At 35.2% G+C, this 22,111-nt stretch overlaps 1 protein-coding gene and 1 long non-coding RNA gene across 3 annotated transcripts in view; one reads left to right on the forward strand and one right to left on the reverse strand.

The window, feature by feature from the left end:
- The window catches only part of LOC125660942 (hydroxysteroid 11-beta-dehydrogenase 1-like protein), a 75,275-nt gene that overhangs the window by 46,335 nt on the left and 6,829 nt on the right, over window positions 1–22,111 (forward strand). For both annotated transcript variants that reach the window (XR_008798152.1, XM_056147947.1), the window contains exons 6-8: window positions 17,575–17,673; window positions 18,193–18,406; window positions 19,409–19,546. Coding sequence is in view for 1 of the 2 variants with exons in the window: in XM_056147947.1 (XP_056003922.1) it covers window positions 17,575–17,673; window positions 18,193–18,406; window positions 19,409–19,546 (451 nt within the window). In the remaining variant the exon portion in view is untranslated. The remainder of the gene's footprint in view (window positions 1–17,574; window positions 17,674–18,192; window positions 18,407–19,408; window positions 19,547–22,111) is intronic.
- LOC125674056 (uncharacterized) lies at window positions 1,131–3,418 on the reverse strand. The gene is made up of 4 exons (XR_008798159.1): window positions 3,054–3,418; window positions 2,227–2,388; window positions 1,907–2,001; window positions 1,131–1,202 (listed from the first exon to the last, which is right to left on the reverse strand). It is a non-coding gene; the product is annotated as an uncharacterized LOC125674056 (long non-coding RNA).

Below are 22,111 nucleotides of genomic sequence, written 5' to 3' on the forward strand. Positions count from 1 at the left end.
TTTGGGTACATTTTGGATACATTACAGGTACAATTTGGGTACACTTTGGGTACTTTACGGGTACACTTTAGGTACACCTAAAAGTACCCGGAGTGTACCCAAAAGGTACCTGGAATGTACCTAAAGTGTACCTAAAAGTCTACCCTTTTTGGAACCGGACTTTGAAAATATTTCTAGCTGCAGATGGGTACTTTTTCGGGTACATTGTTCTTTCTCATGCAACTGTCTAAGTTAAAATTTTCCGGGGTACCTTTTGGGTACCTTATTATTTCCAACTTTCCAAGTATCAATTTTTAGGGTACCTTCTGGGTACAATATTTTTGGGTACACACTTTGGGTACACTAAAAAGTACCCAGAATGTACCTAAAGGGTACCCAAAAGTCTACCCTTTTTGGAACCGGACTTTAAAAATATTTTTAGCTGGAGGCAGGTACTTTTTCGGGTACATTTTCTTTCCCGTACAACTTTTTAATTTTTGGGGTACCTTTTAGGTACAATTTTGTCAACATTGTTGTTCCCATTTTGGGGTACCTTTTGGGTACATTTCTTTGATACATTTTCAGGGTATATTATGGGTACATTATTGATACAATCCAGGTACATTTTAGGTACTTTTCAGGTACAATCCAGGTACCATTTCAGAAACTTTTCTGGTACATTTTAGGTACAATTCTGCTACTATTTTAGGTACTATTCAGGTACATTATTGGTAAAATCCGGTTACCAATTTAGACAGTTTTTAGGTACAAACTGGGTACATTTTAGGTACATTATAGGTACTTTACGGGTACAATTTTAGGTACAAACCCGGTGCCATTTTAGGTACGTTTTGGGTACAAACTGGGTACATTTTAGGTACATTATAGGTACTTTACGGGTACAATTTTAGGTACAAACCCGGTGCCATTTTAGATACGTTTTGGGTACATTCCGGGTACAGCATAAGTACCATTTTAAGTACACTCTGGGTGCCATTTTAGGCACTTTTCGGGTACCATTTATGGCATTTTCCAGACTTTGCTTGCCTCTCCTAAAGTATGCTTGACTAACACTTCAAATGTACTGGAGTTCTGCTAGTTTTCATGAATATTACCAACCATGTGTCCTGAAAAAATGAAGAATCTTAATATATGAGAAATTGCATTTAATTCATACTATAAAAATTATGACAAAGCTTCTCTTCTTCGTAATCCTATTTCTCCTGCAAATAAAAAAAAAAACCCATTTAATGAAATATAATAAAACCAAATCACAATACGAATGTAGTTTATACTGCACTTTTCTTTGTCTTTAATTCAGTTGACTTGACGCTTTAAATTATCTTTATTTTACACCCGTTTAGTCTCTTGTAACCTTCTAAATTAAATATACTTATATATTATATTTTCTTGGATATTGTTCCTTTATTATTAATTCGATTAAAATCTAACAAATACATGTAAATAAGTGCATAAATGAAAGAAATTAAAAAAAACATTTTCATCATAAATGATTACCACATGCAATACAATACCAAGATTGCAATGAAAATATTTTAACTTATCTAACTTTGCATTAAATGGTTGTGCTAGATAATCATTCTTAACAGCAACAAGACATGAATGTGAACCATGGATGCCCCCAAACTTAACGCTTTTCAAGACAAGTAGGTCAAAATTCATGTCAAGGTCAGAAGATCAAATTTGGTACCATCAGAAAGGTCAAAAGGTCATTAATGAGGTACTTATATATACAGTTTGTATATATATTAAAAAATATTTTCTTGTCACAAAGAATAAAAATGGCAAATATAAAATCCCTACCCATTTTAGTTGAAAAGTTATAACTAAGTTAAAGTTATATCAATATGCCACTTACATTTTATTACAGATCATAGGATACAAAATATTTTAACAGCAATATTACCTGTGCATTTTAAAAAGTTTCACAAAAATGTGCTGTTGATTCTCTGGATAAGTTTTTGCTCACTTTCCTTTGGGAGAACATTGATGACGTACATTCTAAAAAAAATAATAATGCAATTATTTTGTGGGCATGTTATATATCTATTTAAAATTAATAGAAACAGTTTGTATGATCTGTTCAAATTAAATCAGTGATTTGAAACTGATAGTGGAATTAAAGTCATCCCAATTTGACTTGCTGTCAAACAAATTTAAGACATATCAGGGTCATGGACTTCCCATCCACTATACATATAGGCCTAGCAGTCTCATTGGACTTACCTAAAATGTGCATGAACTGAAGTGTCATTCAGAGTAAACTCATTTTGGAACTATATAAACATTGATCCAGGTCTGCATAGTGTAATTCTCAGAATGGCATATTAAAACCAGTCTGGTCAGTGGTCACACCATATAAATTCTGTATCCATCATGAATTATATTCTGAAAGAGAAATGAAATTGTAAATAATCAAAGGATACCAAAGACCTTCCTATAACCAAATTACAGGACCATAAATAAATATTTCTAATCACTGGTCACTTGTGCTATCAACTTAAATTTTTACTTGTCAATTGATAACTCTTACTGTTCCTTCGGACCAATCTGATTAAAACCAGCTCCTCGATCCGCTCCTCGTATTGCGACAACATAAAAATAAAGGAGCGGATCGAGCTGATTTTAACATAATGCCGACGTTACTTAAGTTATTTCAGTTTGACCTGCTTTGTACATAATAAGAGTGGTTAAACTATGAGGTGTTACAAATGAAATAGCATTGCTGTGTCTAGCGAGTAGATATCTAGTTGATGCAAATCGCGGGTTATCAAGTGCCGGGTAGAAAATGAAAATCGTCTAAGTGTCCGACAATAGATGCATTTAGACTAGTTAGTGAATTTCATTGTCCTACTTTACAAAAGACACATGAGTTACATAATTCAAGATACCTCTGACTGTTACCCTTGCTTTCTTTATATGCTATGTGCAGTGAAGATCATCAGACACAAATGTGAAAGGGATAAGAATCGGAGGAATTTCGGATTATCAGTGATCATGACTGGCATGAAGTCAAAGAATCTACAAAATACACTAGTGTGTAAATCACTTACTTAATGGTTGGGAGTCTCTTCAGGATAACACCACGAACTCCCTCGGGTCCCTGTTGAAGGCTATTCTTTGTCTGTTCATAATGTTTACGGTAGGTCACAACATCATAAAAATGGCGTCTGCATGGTCTGCATGCTGACTATACGCGGGAACTCAGAGTGCACACCCGATGCTTTTTATCAGGAACCCGATCTCAATTTACGGTTGTTAGAGCCAAGTACTGTGAAGACCCGCTCTGAATTGATTGGTTAATTAATTAATAAGTTAACTAGTTTATAAAAATAATATGATGATCTTCAATAATTTCCTTCTGCAGGGACATCTTTTGACATACAGTGTATATCAATATTAAAAAAAAAACCAACACTCCCCCCCCCCCCCCAAAAAAAATCAAATACAGATAGATCCATATATGTATGTATTATCATGATATATACAGATTGTTTACCAAATATATAATTAAATTCAGTGACTGTCAGATAATTTTTTCTTATGAAATTGCTGCAGACTAACAATCATGTAGCATTATCAAGTTCTCAAGACTATATCTTACTACTAGGTCTCTACAATTATTTATTTTTGATTGTTATGTTTTTAAAAATGGAAAATAGCTTTCCATTTAGAGGTTTAGGGATGGATCCCTTCATGTAATCCTTCAGATTTTCTTTAATACTATAGCTACCTTAATGGCAGAACAAAAAAAACCTTTTTATAGATAAATTAAAATTCATTAACATCAACAGGATTTGCACTATTTCATATATATATATATATATATATATATATTTTTAAACAAAAAATGTCTACAACATACATACATCAATAAAAAAAACACATGCCAGATTGAAGTTGGGTACATAATGCTGGTACAATTCACTATAAAAGCTTTCTTATTTCAAAATCAGTTGTGAAATTGTTTAATGTTTATTTTCATATTATTTGTATCTGTTGTGAAATGACAAGGTTTATTTAAATGGGTACATTTCGGGTACATTTTCAATAGTCACATTTAAAGTTGGTACATAACGGGTACAATTTAACTTTTTAATTTACCCAGGCTACATTTCTGGTAAACATTTCAACATTAATATTTTTTGTTGGGTACATTTCGGGTACATTTCAACTTAGTAACTTTAAAGTGGGTACATATCGAATACATTTTAACTTCCTTAATTGATACCCTGGGTACAATTCGGGTACATTTGAACATTTATATTTTTCTGTTGGGTACATTTCAGGTACATTTTAACTTTTAAATTTTTAATCTGGGTACATTTTGGGTACTTTTTACAATAGTCGGGTACGTTCCGGGTACTGTCGAAAAATGGCTAAGTTTTTTGCGGGTACTTTTTGGGTACATTTTTCAAGGAAAAAGTTGCTTCGGGTACCTTACAGATACATTTTGGGTACCTTTCGGGTACATCTCATTTCTGTAAGGGAGGGCTACATTATTGCAGCTAGTTTAACTTTGACTCAAGAATTGAATGAGTTATTTCAAGAGTTGACAGTTGTTGTCGTCATCAGATATGAAGGGTAGCAAAAAAAGAAAAAATCATGATTTTAATAGTCATCAAAGGGAGAGCCCAAAATCTGTCAAAAAAAGAAAAAGTCACAATGTAAGAAAAGATCCCATAATTTTGAAATGCGTGTCTGCCAACTTTCATCAAGGGTCAGAAACTTTCTCAGAATATAGCAGAGGTAAACAATGTGTAGCAAATTCACTTGTGTGCATTGCATTTAATGCAGTTAACCAAAAATTGTTTGGAGATTGGGATGCGAATGATATTCATTTTGTTCTCGAAAAAGGTGATGTTTTATACAAGCATGCAAGACAGGCCTGTCCACATGAACATCTTAACCCAGAGGACTTGCCCAAAAATGTTTGCATTCAAAATCAGTTGCTTCATGTGTCTGCTTTACCAGTTTATGCAGGGGAAATACAATCCACTTTTAAAGATAACGGCCCTTTCCTCTCTCTTGCTACAGCACTGAATTTATGCTTTGCAAATACCAAAGATGGAGGTATATTTATATGCAATGGCAGTTCTGTTGCTGTATTCTGCTCAGGCAATCTGTTCCATGTTTTCGATCCACATGCACGTGATGCAAACGCAAATGTTAAGGCAAACGGTTGCTCTGTTTTGTTGACAGTCAGTGGTTTTTCAAATTTACAAGCTCTTTTGAGAAAGCTCTTTGGGCGTGAAGAGGGTGCAGCTTTTGAATTGTATGTAGTTTCAATGGCAAATGTAGAAATGATGCCTCTTGTCCAAAGACAAGCTGAAGTCACTGCCAAACGTCACCTCGTTTCAGTACCTTCAGTACTTTGATTAAGATAGAGCACATGCAACAACCACAAAGATATTTTGTGTACAAATTAATCATGTTGAAAGTCAGTAATGAGCAAAATTTCGACTTGGTTGGTAAATGAGCTGACTATTAAATTTAACGTTTAACCATTTCCCGCGTTCATCTGTAATACAAATTTCAACGTTGATGGTGTTCATATATACAAGTTTAATGAATAAATAATATGCATATGTACAGCATATTAAATTTGATAAGACTCTACGTAGTTTGCATTGAAGAAGGTAGTGTGTAATCAGAGAATTGGAATCTTTGACACAGATTTTTCCGATTCAATTTTACTCGTTTTATGTTCGATATAGATACGCAATGATATCAACGCAATTAATGTAACACATGGCAAAGTTCAATCACATATTCTTTTTTATCATAGATAGTTAATGATATGAATTATTCCTCTAAATTGGTGTGCATATACTGGGGCGGCTACAATGCGTATCTAAATACATGTCTAAGTATGCCTTGCCAGTCATAATATTCTAACGTAGATGTAGGTTAATTATAACTTATTGGGCATGTTGCATGTGTAATTTCAAATGCTATTCTAATATTGTATTAAGCAATATGTCAGACACATCTAATGATTGTCCATCTGAATAAAAAAAACCACTCATGATACATAATATGCATGTTATTAAGTAAGAATTTTATTATGGCTTTGGCCTGGCTTTTTAAAACCAAAAAATAATGCACGTCTGCAACCGAATGCAATCTTTGATTATAAAATAAAAAGTTTAATAATATCAAAAATGAAAGCGCGATAGCTTAATCGGTACCTTTATATCAGAGCACAATAGTGCGAGAGTTCGAATGCAAAATTCGGTTATATTTTCCCCGTAAAAATTGAATTAGTAGCAAGTCAAACATACAGGCCATAAATATATACACTTGAAAATCAATTCATTACAATATATTGTTCATTATTTACATGCTGCAGTACCCGTAGTTTTATGACATGCATGTTTCCTATTAAAACAATTTCAACTTCATCAATCTGTCGTTTATATTACAAAGTTGTCGAACTCATTTAGGAGAGGTTACTCCATGATATATATGGTAATGGAATATTCGCATCTACTTTGCTATAAGAGTGAATGTTGGTAGTTGATAGATGAACGATGTAGTATCTAGATATCTAAATTATTACTCATTTGTAAGCTAAAAGATAAAGTATACGCTTGTGTTGTGTGTGTGTGTGGGGGGGGGGGGGGGGGTTGTTAAATCAAAATTCGCATGTAAAATTCATGTAAAAACTACATTCTCAAAACAAAAGAATGTGTGGGCCAAATTCTCCTGTTACTACGTCGCTGTAATAATTATTTGTTTATAGAATCGCCTTACATTTGTCGATAACTGACGCACGTGTTCTGTGACATAGTCTTATTTAAAAATGCATGATAGCTAGTCATTGGTTACTAGTTTCATCATTAAATCGTGGAACTGGTGTTGAAGTAGTAGAACGCGATTTTCACACATAAGGAGAACTTTCTTTTCCTACATTTACACTCTAACCATCCCACCCACCGTCACTTAGCATTTAGTGGCATGTGCACAAAACACCGCTTAATGACTATATCCGAATCATGCGCGGATCTAGAGTGGAGGTGCGGACACCCCCTCCCCTCTGGAATTAAAGTTGCATGTAATGTGTGCGCAAAGTAATGAGGACTAAACCAGAGCACAATATTATCATTTGTATAAAACTGGAACGATTGTTTGATATCCTTTTCCCAATTTACATAATTACCGGTGATTAATGTAAACATTCTAACCAAGCAGTATTCTTGGCTTTTTTAAAAATATCTTTGTGGAAATAATGTAAGTTCTCAACAAAGCAAAGGAATTTGGATACAGCGCGGTAATAATATATTAATTTTAGCAAAGCATGATATTTTGTAGCATTAAAGTTTGAACACTCGATATTTTCTTTGTTTAAACTTCAAATAATTCAAATAGCCGATGTTATAGATATAAAGTAAAAGTATTGAACAATTGTTCAATGTGTTGTAATCGTACACTACCATTATTTGGGGACGGTAGTGAAATGAAGAATTCAAACATAACTCTCCGAAATTTCGCTGCATTTAGATAGATGAAGTACATCAGTCGCGTGTCATGTACTACAAAAGAAAATCGCATATTCCCAGATCCATGGAAATCGTGCAGCATGCAGAAAGTACCCTGAATAGGTGTCTGACAAAATCAAGTGACGAAGTCCTTGTACACAATGATATCTTCGAAAAACACGTACTGGTCATGGTCACGGTCTGATGATATCATGACACTTTCGCACGATGATGAATATCTAATATGAATGTAAGATCGAATGAAGCTTAATTGGCTGTTTTATAATAATTTAATTATTTACATATTGTTAAGTAAAACATTTTCAACAATTTCACGTTCGGTAGTAATTTTCTTGAGATCGATTAGGTGAACAAGCATACGATATGTCTCCGAGTAAAACATTACTTAACCGCCGAGTTTCACCTGAAAAAAACTATTTGGTAAACAATGCGCACCCCTTTCTCACACCAAAAATCCTTGAAAAAAAATGCATATCATATTCGACAAAATACGGTACTATGCTACACATCGACGTATTCTTCATGATATTCAAGCATAAATATGATGGTTTGATGAGAGAATCAGGAAAAACAGGCTAGATTTGGACATAAAATTTTCATTTATTTGCCTCAAATGAACAATTTGCATCTAGATTTTGATTTTTTTTCCCCGGACCCACACCCTCTTTAAGAAGGGACAAGCCCCTCCCGCACTCTTCCCCTCGTCGCATCGCGACTCGGCCGTCTACTTTCAGCAGCCGGACTAGTCACAAATCAGCAGGACTAGTAAATTATAGATTCTAGTAGTCCTTTTCACTAGTATAGTGAAAAAACTTAGTGTCAAAAACTGATTAGATCTTAAACCTTTCATTATTTTGACAATTGCTGGAAAATATAAATATCTTTGACTGACCGCATTATATATGCTGATGCACTGTCATAGTGATTGACTTTGGTGCTTCATTCATCATTAGAAACTGGCCGAAAAGGAATTGTTGAATGATTTATTAGACAGGGAAACTAAGGTTGTTTTCATATCTCCGACTAAATTGGCATGTATCAAAAGGTAGAGGGGGGGGGGGGGTTAAAAATATACGTTCCTCTCCCATGCGGACTTCGGACGTGGTTTGAGACAATGAATGCAAGGTGAAGATAACGAACAGTGATCAATCTCATAACTCCTACAAGCAATACAAATTAGATAGTTGGGCAAACACGGACCCCTGGACACACCAGAGGTGGGATCAGGTGCCTAGGAGGAGTAAGCATCCCCTGTTGACCGGTCACACCCGCCGTGAGCCCCATATCCTGATCAGGTAAACGGAGTTATCCGCAGTCAAAATCAGTGTGCCAAGAACGGCTTAACAATCGGTATGAAACACGTCAGACAGCATTTGACCCAATGCGAGGTTGTATTGACGAACTAGATCGTTATAACAACCATAGAATTTGCGAAATGCTGACTTCAATCGAGACTGTTGAAATCCCTGTACCATCAACTTGTTTGTCAGTAGCTTACCTCGATTTAAAAACTGACTATACCCAGAACAAGCTCTTGCATATCGAATCAGTTGAGATATATGATTTATGATTCAAACTTTTTTCCTTTACGTGAATACTAATGCATTGAAAGATTTGTTATACAAAGATAATTGTCAGGAGCCTGTATGGGGTTTTTTTTCAAATAAAGAGTGTAAATAGATGCAAGTGTATATGCTACAACATTGAATATAATACCGACAAGATTATTTTTTGTTAGGTTTTTCATGGTGTCAGTGTCATCTCTCGTGTAGAACTTATCACATTGTTTGTAAATCTTATCACATCCTATAAAGTTCACATTCGGTCCCATTGTCATGTGTTGAATTAAAAAAAAACCAAACTTTTCAAGTTCGTTTTATAATATTTCTTTCACATATATTCTGAATGAATTTATTGTTCTTTTTACTACATGTACAATCCAATGTAGCATTGGTTAGTGCGTGTTCCTTCGCTGAAAACATTTAGTGCGCTCGGAAAAAAAAAAGAACAAAGTGTACATATACACAAAAGAATATCTGAAGGTAACAACGCGCTATGTACATATATGATATTCATTTAATTTAGATTAAAACAATGCAAACTGGATGCAAATGTAAATACAAGGTTAAAATTGAATGAATATATATGGGTTGCTCTACAATTCTTAGATACAATTACACTAATCGTCCTTCAAATCACATCATCCGCCGCATCGAATCATCTACAATTGATTAAAACTTTCGGAAAAAATCAATTAAACTTTTCAAATAAAAATCGTAGTGCACATTTGTTTAATAAAACTTTGAGCATATGGCGACATAAATTGGATTATTTTCATATTGAGTTCATGACATAGATTTCTTGTTTATGACGCGCATGTGACTTAAGGTCATGTTTAAGAATTATTTTAAAAAAATGAAGCTTAATATCCTATTGTTTTGGGTTTAGGTCATTTATTAATATTAAAAAACTAAAGACACTTTTCAAGTACCACAACATAGTAAGCCTCCTGTACTTTCACTTCGCATGTTTACGTAAGATGTCAAGGGTCATATGACGTCATTTGACCAGATTATACAAGACGCAAATAGATGATCATAAATCGACACAGCGCACAGCCAGCTGTACATAAATCAATAAAAACATGACATGATAGAAAAGAATAAGTTTCACAGAATCGAGTATTCACTGTCCAAATTGGATCATCAGCTTGCAAATAAGTTAAAAATGGCCCGCAAGATGAAAACCTACCCCTGCACTTTGTTTATTTGTGTTTTTTCTCGAGTTCAGTGTATTGTTCAAGAATATTTCAAGATTTGGACAGTGATTTCTAGATAAAGTCTTGTTCAAAGCTTTCAAATAATCTCAAGGTACCACAATACATTTATTTTCCTCTTACTGCCGTCCAGTTTTATCTTCGATATGCATGTAAACACGCTATCTAATTAATATTCAAACGCATCACTGATGTAGAATATTGATCCAAAATTAGATACTGGAAAGGGAAGTAACACGGCGGGAAAATTACAATTTATTATGTATATGTATACATGATACATGTACGCAGGACAACCAATATATTTTAACCAAGAAACATTTACTTTAGTTTTAATCTTTTAACTCTCTCTCTATATATATTGTTTATTCGCCAATCAAGGTTCCTTGGGAAGGGGGGGCATGTACAGTAATGAAAATAAGAAAACAATCATTCAGAATTACACAAGAGTTCACACTTCTGCACTGCACATATCTATAACTATATATGAAATACTGATTGCAGACAAGATTTAAATTAACAACATGATATATACAATAAAATAACCCAACTGCCTCACACATCAGTTTCTGAGACAGTGGATAGGTCCAAGTGTGTTGTGTGAATATATAAAAAATTGTAATCAAATCAGTATTATAATAGTTTAGTAAGTACAGTATGCAAGTATAAAACACATGTACATGTAGGATCCAGTTGTTCTGAATGTTTTATGCTAATGCAGAGAGGTTAGAATAGAATGATTATATAAATGAAAACAATTAATTGTATGAAGTGTTCAGTGAAGAAAGTATGAATTGTTGACTTGATTACAGGGGGCACCAAGGGACAGTGCCTGTTAATAGTCTGGTAATACATTTATTGTACCGGACTGTTGGTCTTGTACTCCCAGTAACCAAGACAGTTATATTTAACAACTAATTTCAGTGACATTTTAAACTCTAGTTTGTATTCAAACATTGTACGTTTGTAACGACATAATGATAACGAAGCGGATAAAAGATCTGTTTACAATCAGATTATTTGAATTCCAATCTTAAACCTCATGAATGAATGACAGTCTGATTACCCCCCCCCCTTTTTTTTCCCCTATCGTCGTCAGGGACCATTAGAAAGGAGCTGGTTTTAATCAGACTACACACATAAGTATACATGCACTATCTACCTTCGATCTAGGCCTAAAACGAAATAATTCCTTCAATGTGAATGTGTTAAACAAACAAGTGTGTAATACATGTATTACATATATTCAAAAAATATTTCTTCGCTTTGGTATGAATACAACACACCAGTATCTATATATTTTTTTTGAAAATTTAATCTGATGCAAAGAAGTATGCATTTAATTTCACAGAGATCGGTGCGGTGTTGAATTATCTGCATTACCTCGAACACATCATACGTGATGGCCATATAAGTACAGCAAGTTCTTATATTTCTGAGCTTAATAACAGATAGAACTCAGTGCGTAATTTGTAACTGACGATTCGCGGTGCAAATCATGCGCTGATCCAGCAATATAGTCTCGGGTGGCAATCCCTGCATTGGGGGTGGGGGTGTCTAAACAAGGTTACAAACATGCAGTATCTACTAAATAGATGTAGAATATGTACAAAAATATGATACACTACATGTATGTTTTCATGAAACACTGTTGAAGTGTGGTTGTCTATATCTGGACCCATGCTGCTCTTGCAATGAAACACAGTTTAGGGAAGGGGATAACTTAATTTGATAGTTTTAAAAACGATTAAAATGTCATGGAGTTATTACTTTTCAAATTGAGTGGGTTTGGGTAGGAGTCTGGACCCATGCAGTATCTGCTCTTGCAATGAAACATACATAATGAGGTGGGGGGGGGGGGGTATATGTATCTTGTTCTACAATGAATATTTGTATTATATCACTGTGTATATAAAAAAAAATCCGTGGGAATACTTAATGACTCGAGTTGGATTCCTTTTAGAAATAGTTTAAGGTGACAACTTGAAAATCAAAATTGCTTTCAACAAAATATGTATCTAGAATACAGCCATCATACAAGCTACTGGAAAACCAGAAGTGACACATACTCCTCCACTACTTGGGGAGGGGGTATATTTTCCCAGTTTTAAGAAATATTCTTAATTCATTATTGAAAATAAAGATAAGTGGCTGCAGTGTGTAAAATATCTAGTTCACCAAATGAGTGTCAATCTTTTTACTTCATATGACATCCCCCCCCCTTCACTCTCAAATACTTTTTATCACTTGACCATGAAAATGTAGAAAGATTAAAATTTGAAGTACTCAGTCAATGCTAAGTAATTCAAAGTGAATTTCAATTAAGTTTCAATAAAACTATTTCTCATTTTGTTTTGTGTTTAATTGAAAACATTCATAGAACACAAGATTAGATGCTTTTTCAGCAGTCATTTTCTTCATATTAAAACTTGACAGTTTACTAAAGTTCATAAGCACAAATGTAGATGACAATTCACATCACTGAATGCAATTAGTGGATATCCTGGTTTGACCACTATGTACAGCGTAGTAACCAGCTGATGGAGATGGATATTATCTACTGGAGTCAATATGGCTGTCATCTGTGGGTACTAAATGGAAAAAAGATGAACGTTGCCAGTCAAAAATATTTAAAACACAATACTGTAGGTCTAAGTGTTCAAGTTTATATGTGCATTATAACATAAAAACATTCAAATTTCATACCATACAGCAATATCAAAACATGCTTCATATGAATTTTCTCTTATTTATCATTTTGAAGAAATTAATATTGACTAGATGTAAATAATGCCTATATTTATGTATATCCAGTGTCTGATTGGATTATTTAAAGTTTGTAAAAATTACCTTGTATGTACATTTGTGGTCACTGGTCTAGAGATTTGGAAAATTGGAAATATCATGCTCTTTGAAAAGTTCATATTCTTGTTGGTATCATGCACATCTGTAAATAGCATTATCTCATTTTATAAATACATATGCCGCAAACATTCAATGTATTAAAGAAGGGTCTCAAATACACATAAAAAATGTGGGCAATCAGTATGCATTCAGGGTCTTTTATTTTTCTTCCATTTATTCAAACTGTAATGTAAGCGAAAATATCCCAAGTTTATTTTTTTTCTGGTATGTCACTATGATAAAATTAAATGTGACTGTAAATCTAGAGCATCAAAATTAATGTAGTTACACGTGCATTTGTACAAGATATTACCACAGATACCTGACGCACTGATACTAGCGCCACCCCCACCCCCCCACCCCCATTTTTGAAAATATTTTTTGCAGCGATAAATCTGAAATGTGTTGATTCCCGGTCTAACTCATTTCTTTTTCGATTTTTAAAGTACTGTAATCGTTTCACACTTTTTGTAAGCTTTAGAGATTGGCCTTGTCCGGGTATAAAAAAAATGAGCACAAATTTTGTAATAAATTATAGGTTGCTAATGTTATACAAGCAATACTAAATTATATGTACAGTTTGACGTCATATGTACATGCCAAATATATATAAACGTCTTTACAAATATGCATATGAACTGTTAGTATTTAGTTTGTCATCATTATACATATCTCATATTGTGTAAAATGATTGTATGCCTACATGCTTGGTGGATCAATAAATAAATTAAATCATACCGGTAGAAGCTTACAAAAAGCGTGAAACGATTACTTGAATCGAAAGAAGGATGAGATAAACAGGGAATTTACTTATTTCAGAGAAATTATAGCAAGAAAAAAAGTCAAAAGAAAGAGGGGGAGGGGGGGGGTAAGTACATGATTGTAATATCCATACTTTAGGTACCCGTGGATTTTACTGCCTAGATACCCGCCTGTACTCATGTAAATCATGTTTATATAAACAAACAACAACTGGTACCATTTGAGCATCAGTTCTCTAACCCTATTTTGCGTGTGTGCACCTAATTTGCTACACATCGGCTACGTGTGACGTGTGCAGTATGCAAACAAAGAACATCAAACTATGTATATATACTACCTCTAAAGTATTGAGTCAATGTATAAAACACAGTAAATGTTGTCTACTTTCATTGTTGACAACTTTGGTTTCAGGTATTCATACATCATTATTTCAATTACAAGAATTTACCTTGATTTTTTCCGATTTCAAAGTTGTACAGCTGACATCTTCTGAACGTCGTGTCGTCTTTGCCATGTGCCTAGTAAGCGCATTTTAGACGCTGATTCCAACCATACGACAAACTTCACCGGAGTATTTCTCATCATAATGCCTTGTGATGTGTTGTCAAATCAGGGAAATTTGACTTATCTTAAGCGTAGAATAAAGGCAATATTCCGATATATTTTTATATGATCCTAAAATTAGAGTTTGTGTATGTGTATCCAAATATGGATTGATCAAGGCGGAGCAACTGTCATGACGTATCAGCTCATTATGATCTCATTATCATACCGAGTTCATTCGTTACCTTAAGTGTCCTGCGCGTCGCATAAAGTAACGTCAAAATGGCACAACGTTATCGTAAACTATACTCTATTTCCATATGTATTATACATATTAAGTAAAGCTTTTTACGAAGACATGACCATCTTATGGAAGTATACACCATATGAAAGAATTTTGAGGAATATCATTTAATTTGAACGCGGGGCAAAATTTGGCCCCAAACGTACCTTGTCCTTTATTTCACTTCTATGGGTGGTGCCGCACTATCTAAAATTGCTTCTGTGAGTGGTCCCTCATTACATTTTTATGCTTCTATGGGTGGTTACCCAAATTTTAAAGTGCCTTCCCCGCGTACCTCATATGTTTTAATGGAACAGCCCTTATACGGAGAGGAAAAGTTCTCACACAAACCTAACACAGTGTTATAAAAGTTCTCACACAAACCTAACACAGTGTTATAAAAGTTCTCACACAAACCTAACAGTGTTATAAAAGTTCTCACACAAACCTAACACAGTGTTATAAAAGTTCTCACACAAACCTAACACAGTGTTATAAAAGTTCTCACACGAACCTAACACAGTGTTATACGGAGAGGAAAAGTTCTCACACAAACCTAACACAGTGTTATAAAAGTTCTCGCACATTTAACCTAACACAGTGTTATAAAAGTTCTCACACAAACCTAACACAGATTTTTAGGTCACCTGAGTAAACTCATGTGACCTATTGCAATTGGTTTTCATTCGACGTTGTACATCGTCCATCATGCGTTAACATTTTTAACTTCTTCTGAAAAATTACCAATCCAATTCTTTTCAAATTAGGTATGAAGCGTCATTGGGACAAGGGGAACATAAGTTGTAAATTTCCAATTTTCAAAAATCTTCTTTTCAAGAACCACACACATGTAAGAAAAACTAAATGCATAGTGATGCAGAGCAGGAAGGCCTCTACCAAAATTTTAAATTTCATGATTCCTGGGGTAGGGGTTCTGACCCCAGGGTGTGGCCAAACTTGTTATATAGTGTTTATGTGTAAAACACTTAAATTACATCTTCTTTAATGCTAATAATACTAAATTAAAAGTAAATAGATATTTAGAAAGAACAGGTAGTCCTTTACCAAAATTGTAAATTTGATTATTCCAGGGGTAGGGGTTTTGGTATCGGGGTGGGGCCAAAATGGTCAGTTATTAAATGTGTGAACAATAGACATTTTTAACTTCTCCTTGATAACTATCATAATTCCAATTCTTTTCAAATTTGGTATGAAACATATTTGGAACAAGGGGAACATAAATTGTAAATTTCAGGATTCCTACACCCCTGGGGCCTTAGGGACAGCCTGGCAAAAACTGCCCATAAATGACCAATTTTCAAAAATCTTCTCGAGAACCACAAACATGTAAGAAAAACTAAATGCATGGTAATGTAGAGGAGGAAGCCTCTACCAAAATTGTAAATTTCATGATCCCGGGGGTAGGGGTTCTAACCCAAGGGCGGGGCTAAACTTGTTATATAGTGTATATGTGTAAAACACTTAAATAACATTTTCTTTAGTGCTTTTGATACTAAATTAAAACAAAATGGATAGAGCAGGCACTCTTTTACCAAACTTGTAAATTTGATTTTCCCCAGAGTAAGGGTTCTGACCCCAGGATGGGGCCGAACTTAGTATATAGTATTTATGTGTAAGTTTGCTGATACTGTATAAAATCTAAATGCTTACTTAGGAATAGCAGAAAAGGGTGTACAAAAAATCGTGAATTTCACAACCCAGGGTTATGACTTTAGGATGAGTTCAAATTAGTCATATCTTTTTATGTTTTAATGTTAATACACTTATCATCTAAAGCCTTTCATCAGTGTATGCACTTTTGAGGGCAGTGAAGTTTTAAGAACACATCTTGTTTTATACCATTGTTGAACATTAGAATTTAGCTTTGATATTCAGAACAGGAATTTTTTTCTAGATTTCATAGCCCATGGAAGTAGTGATACTTTTTCACTAGCATTCAGGTGACAGATAAGGCCTGTGGGAGTAGTGATACTTTTTCACTAGTATTCAGGTGACAGATAAGGTCTGTGGAAGTAGTGATACTTTTTCACTAGTACTCATGTGACTGATAAGGTCTGTGGGAGTAGTGATACTTTTTCACTAGTATTCAGGTGACAGATAAGGTCTGTGGAAGTAGTGATACTTTTTCACTAGTACTCAGGTGACAGATAAGGCCTGTGGGAGTAGTGATACGTTTTCACTAGTACTCAGGTGACAGATAAGGCCTGTGGGAGTAGTGATACGTTTTCACTAGTATTCAGGTGACAGATAAGGCCTGTGGACCTCTTGTCTTTTGATAATTCTGATCAAAACTGGATTTTCGTATGTACTAATCTTGATTTATTGTTGATAATCGACTGTAGTTGTTATTCAGTAAAAATTCCGCCATTGTTACAGTCCGATCTAGTCTGACATCAGCTGATAACATTACATCACAGATTCCACCCATTCTTTGAATGGTCTGCCTACCAATTATTTTGATTGGTCAGAAATAGTAATGAATATTGATATGGGAGTAGCCCCGGGAACTAAGCACTTATTTTTCAGGGAATAGTCATCAAATGGGGGGGGGGGGGGGGGGGGGGGGTTATTGCATCTTCAGGGAAATAGACAGTTTTATTGTATTCCTTTTTTTCCCAGGTAGTAACACGCTGTAAAGAACTGGGAAATAGACAGTTTTATTGTATTCCTTACTTTCAGTACTTTGATTTTTTTAGGTAGTAACACGCTGTAAAGAACTGGGTAATAGACAGTTTTATTGTATTCCTTACTTTCAGTACTTTCAGTACTTTGATTTTTTTCAGGTAGTAACACGCTGTAAAGAACTGGGACCTGAGGGTGGGAGGTACTTCTATAAGTCAGCTGATATGGCTAATATGTCAGCTACTAAGGAAGTCATTCAGGTAAATGTTGTCATACAGGTAAATGTTGTCAGGTAAATGTTGTCTTGCAGGTAAATGTTGTCAGGTAAATGTTGTCTTACAGGTAAATGTTGTCTTGCAGGTAAATATTGTCAGGTAAATATTGTCAATGTTGACAGGTAAATGTTGTTGTAAAGTAAATGTTGTACAGGTAAATGTTGTCTGACAGGTAAATGCTGTCAGGTACATGTTGTACAGGTAAATGTTGTTGTAAAGTAAATGTTGTACAGGTAAATGTTATTGTACAGGTAAATGTTATTGTACAGGTAAATGTTGTTGTAAAGTAAATGTCTGACAGGTAAATGTCTGACAGGTAAATGCTGTCAGGTAAATGTTGTAAAGGTAACTGTTGTACAGGTAAATGTTGTCTGACAGGTAAATGCTGTCAGGTAAATACTCTCTAAGGATGTATTTTATATAGTACATCTTTATTTGCATCCTGAAAAAAATTGAAAGTGTTTCCTGAATAATTCCACTGAATATTTTGTTCCTTTACATCAGGAGGCCATAGACAGATTGGGTGGGATCGATATCTTGGTGCTGAATCACATCCTGCCGATCCCCCTGGGACTGTGGGAAGGGACCCCACAGAACCTCACTCTTACTGACAAGATCATCGACGTCAATTTCAAGGCGTACATTTACCTCACCTCCCACGCACTACCTCATCTGACTGTGACAAACGGCAGCATCATAGTGGTGTCTTCCCTGGCAGGTAAGTCAGTGATACTACCTCATCTGACTGTGACAAACGACAGATACTACCTCATCTGACTGACAAACAGTCAACAGATACTACCTCATCTGACTGTGACAAACGGCAGCATCATAGTGGTGTCTTCCCTGGCAGGTAAGTCAGTGATACTACCTCATCTGACTGTGACAAACGACAGATACTACCTCATCTGACTGTGACAAACGACAGATACTTCCTCATCTAACTGACAAACGGCTGATACTACCTCATCTGACTGTGACAAACGACAGATACTACCTCATCTGACTGACAAACAACAGATACTACCTCATCTGACTGACAAACAACAGATACTACCTCATCTGACTGTGACAAACGCCTGATACTACCTCATCTGACTGTGACAAACGCCTGATACTACCTCATCTGACTGTGACAAACGGCAGATACTACCTCATCTGACTGTGACAAACGACAGATACTTCCTCATCTAACTGACAAACGGCTGATACTACCTCATCTGACTGTGACAAACGACAGATACTACCTCATCTGACTGTGACAAACGGCAGACACTACCTCATCTGACTGTGACAAACGACAGCATTGTAGTGATGTCTTCCTTGGCAGGTAAGTCAGTGATTCCTTCAAGTCACTAAAGTCGTGAGATTTACAATGATTTTATAAAGACATGCAATTTTTACAATGATTTTATAAAGTTGTGAGATTTTTACAATGATTTTATAAAGACATGCAATTTTTACAATGGTTTTATAAAGTCCTGAGATTTTTACAGTGATTTTATAAAGACGTGCGATTTTTACAATGATTTTATAAAGTCGTGACTTTTACAATGATTTTATAAAGACATGCAATTTTGACAATGATTTTAAAAAGACATGATTTTTACAATGATACAACTGAACCTCTTTTTTACAATGATACAACTGAACCCTTTTTTACAATGATACAACTGAACCCTTTTTTACAATGATACAACTGAACCCCTTTGTTCTGCAGGGAAGATCGGACAACCCTTTACAGCAGTGTACTCCGCGACCAAGTTTGCCTTGGATGGCTTCTTTGGAGGTTTACGTCAGGAATTCAAGCTGAGGGGATGTGACGTCTCCATAACTCTCTGTGTTATAGGACTCGTGGGTAAGTACAGCTGAGGGGGCGTGACGTCTACATAACTCTCTGTGTTATAGGACTCGTGGGTAAGTACAGCTGAGGGGGCGTGACGTCTCCATAACTCTCTGTGTTATAGGACTCGTGGGTAAGTACAACTGAGGGGGCGTGACGTCTACATAACTCTCTGTGTTATATGACTCGTGGGTAAGTACAGCTGAGGGGGCGTGACACCTCCATAACTCTCTGTGTTATAGGACTCGTGGGTAAGTACAGCTGAGGGGGCGTGACGTCTCCATAACTCTCTGTGTTATAGGACTCGTGGGTAAGTACAGCTGAGGGGGCGTGACGTCTCCATAAGTCTCTGTGTTATAGGACTCGTGGGTAAGTACAGCTGAGGGGGCGTGACGTCTACATAACTCTCTGTGTTATAGGACTCGTGGGTAAGTACAGCTGAGGGGGCGTGACGTCTACATAACTCTCTGTGTTATAGGACTCGTGGGTAAGTACAGCTGAGGGGGCGTGACGTCTACATAACTCTCTGTGTTATAGGACTCGTGGGTAAGTACAGCTGAGGGGGCGTGACGTCTCCATAACTCTTTGTGTTATAGGACTCGTGGGTAAGTACAGTTCAGCTAGAAGTGTGAACTACCCCATTTATAAACTAATTCTCGCATTTCCGATTATTTCTCTACAGGGATCCACATTCACATTCAAACAAACGCAAACTTTATAAATAACCCACAATACCAAAATATTGGTTGCCCGAAAAAATTTGAAATGATTAATATTAAATTAATTGATCATGAAAAGGTGAAGATAACGAACAGTGATCAATCTCATAACTCCTATAAGCAATACAAAATAGAGAGTTGGGCAAACACGGACCCCTGGATGTACCGGAGTTGGGATCATGCAGTTGCCCAGGAGGAGTAAGCCTCCCCTGTTGACCAGTCACACTCGCTCTGACGTATCGTATCATTACTTGATTCAGTAAGTAACTCAAGAAATGTGAAATATATAGCCAATGATAGCTCACCCTGTAAACACAGTATGTAGTATACAAAATAGACAAGTCATTTATCTGCATACAGAGACGTGATTTATCTGTATACAGAGACATGATTTATCTGTATACAGAGACGTGATTTATCTGTATATAGAGACATGATTTATCTGTATATAGAGACGTGATTTATCTGTGTACAGAGACGTGATTTATTTGTATATAGAGACATGATTTATCTGTATACAGAGACATGATTTATCTGTATACAGAGATGTGATTTATCTGTATACAGAGACGTGATTTATCTGTATAGAAACGTGATTTATCTGTATACAGAGACGTGATTTATCTGTATACAGAGATGTGATTTATCTGTATACAGAGACGTGATTTATCTGTATAGAAACGTGATTTATCTGTATACAGAGACGTGATTTATCTGTATAGAAACGTGATTTATCTGTATACAGAGACGTGATTTATCTGTATATAGAGACGTGATTTATCTGTATATAGAGACGTGATTTATCTGTAGAAACGTGATTTATCTGTGTACAGAGACATGATTTATCTGTGTACAGAGACATGATTTATCTGTATACAGAGACATGATTTATCTGTATACAGAGACGTGATTTATCTGTATAGAAACGTGATTTATCTGTATACAGAGACGTGATTTATCTGTATACAGAGACGTGATTTATCTGTGTACAGAGACGTGATTTATCTGTATACAGAGACGTGATTTATTTGTATATAGAGACGTGATTTATCTGTATACAGAGACGTGATTTATCTGTATACAGAGACGTGATTTATTTGTATATAGAGACGTGATTTATCTGTATATAGAGACGTGATTTATCTGTATACAGAGACGTGATTTATCTGTATATAGAGACGTGATTTATTTGTATACAGAGACATGATTTATCTGTATACAGAGACGTGATTTATCTGTATACAGAGACGTGATTTATCTGTATACAGAGACGTGATTTATTTGTATATAGAGACGTGATTTATCTGTATATAGAGACGTGATTTATCTGTATACAGAGACATGATTTATCTATATACAGAGACGTGATTTATCTGTATAGAAACGTGATTTATCTGTATACAGAGACGTGATTTATCTGTATAGAAACGTGATTTATCTGTATACAGAGACGTGATTTATCTGTATATAGAGACGTGATTTATCTGTATACAGAGACATGATTTATCTGTGTACAGAGACATGATTTATCTGTAGACAGAGACGTGATTTATCTGTATACAGAGACGTGATTTATCTATAGAAACGTGATTTATCTGTGTACAGAGACGTGATTTATCTATATACAGAGACATGATTTATCTATATACAGAGACGTGATTTATCTGTATATAGAGACGTGATTTATCTGTATACAGAGACGTGATTTATCTGTATACAGAGACGTGATTTATCTGTATACAGAGACGTGATTTATCTGTGTACAGAGACGTGATTTATCTATATACAGAGACATGATTTATCTGTATACAGAGACGTGATTTATTTGTATACAGAGACATGATTTATCTGTATATAGAGA

This window comes from Ostrea edulis, chromosome 8 (assembly GCF_947568905.1).
Source record: "Ostrea edulis chromosome 8, xbOstEdul1.1, whole genome shotgun sequence".
Classification (NCBI taxonomy): Eukaryota; Metazoa; Mollusca; class Bivalvia; order Ostreida; family Ostreidae; genus Ostrea; species Ostrea edulis.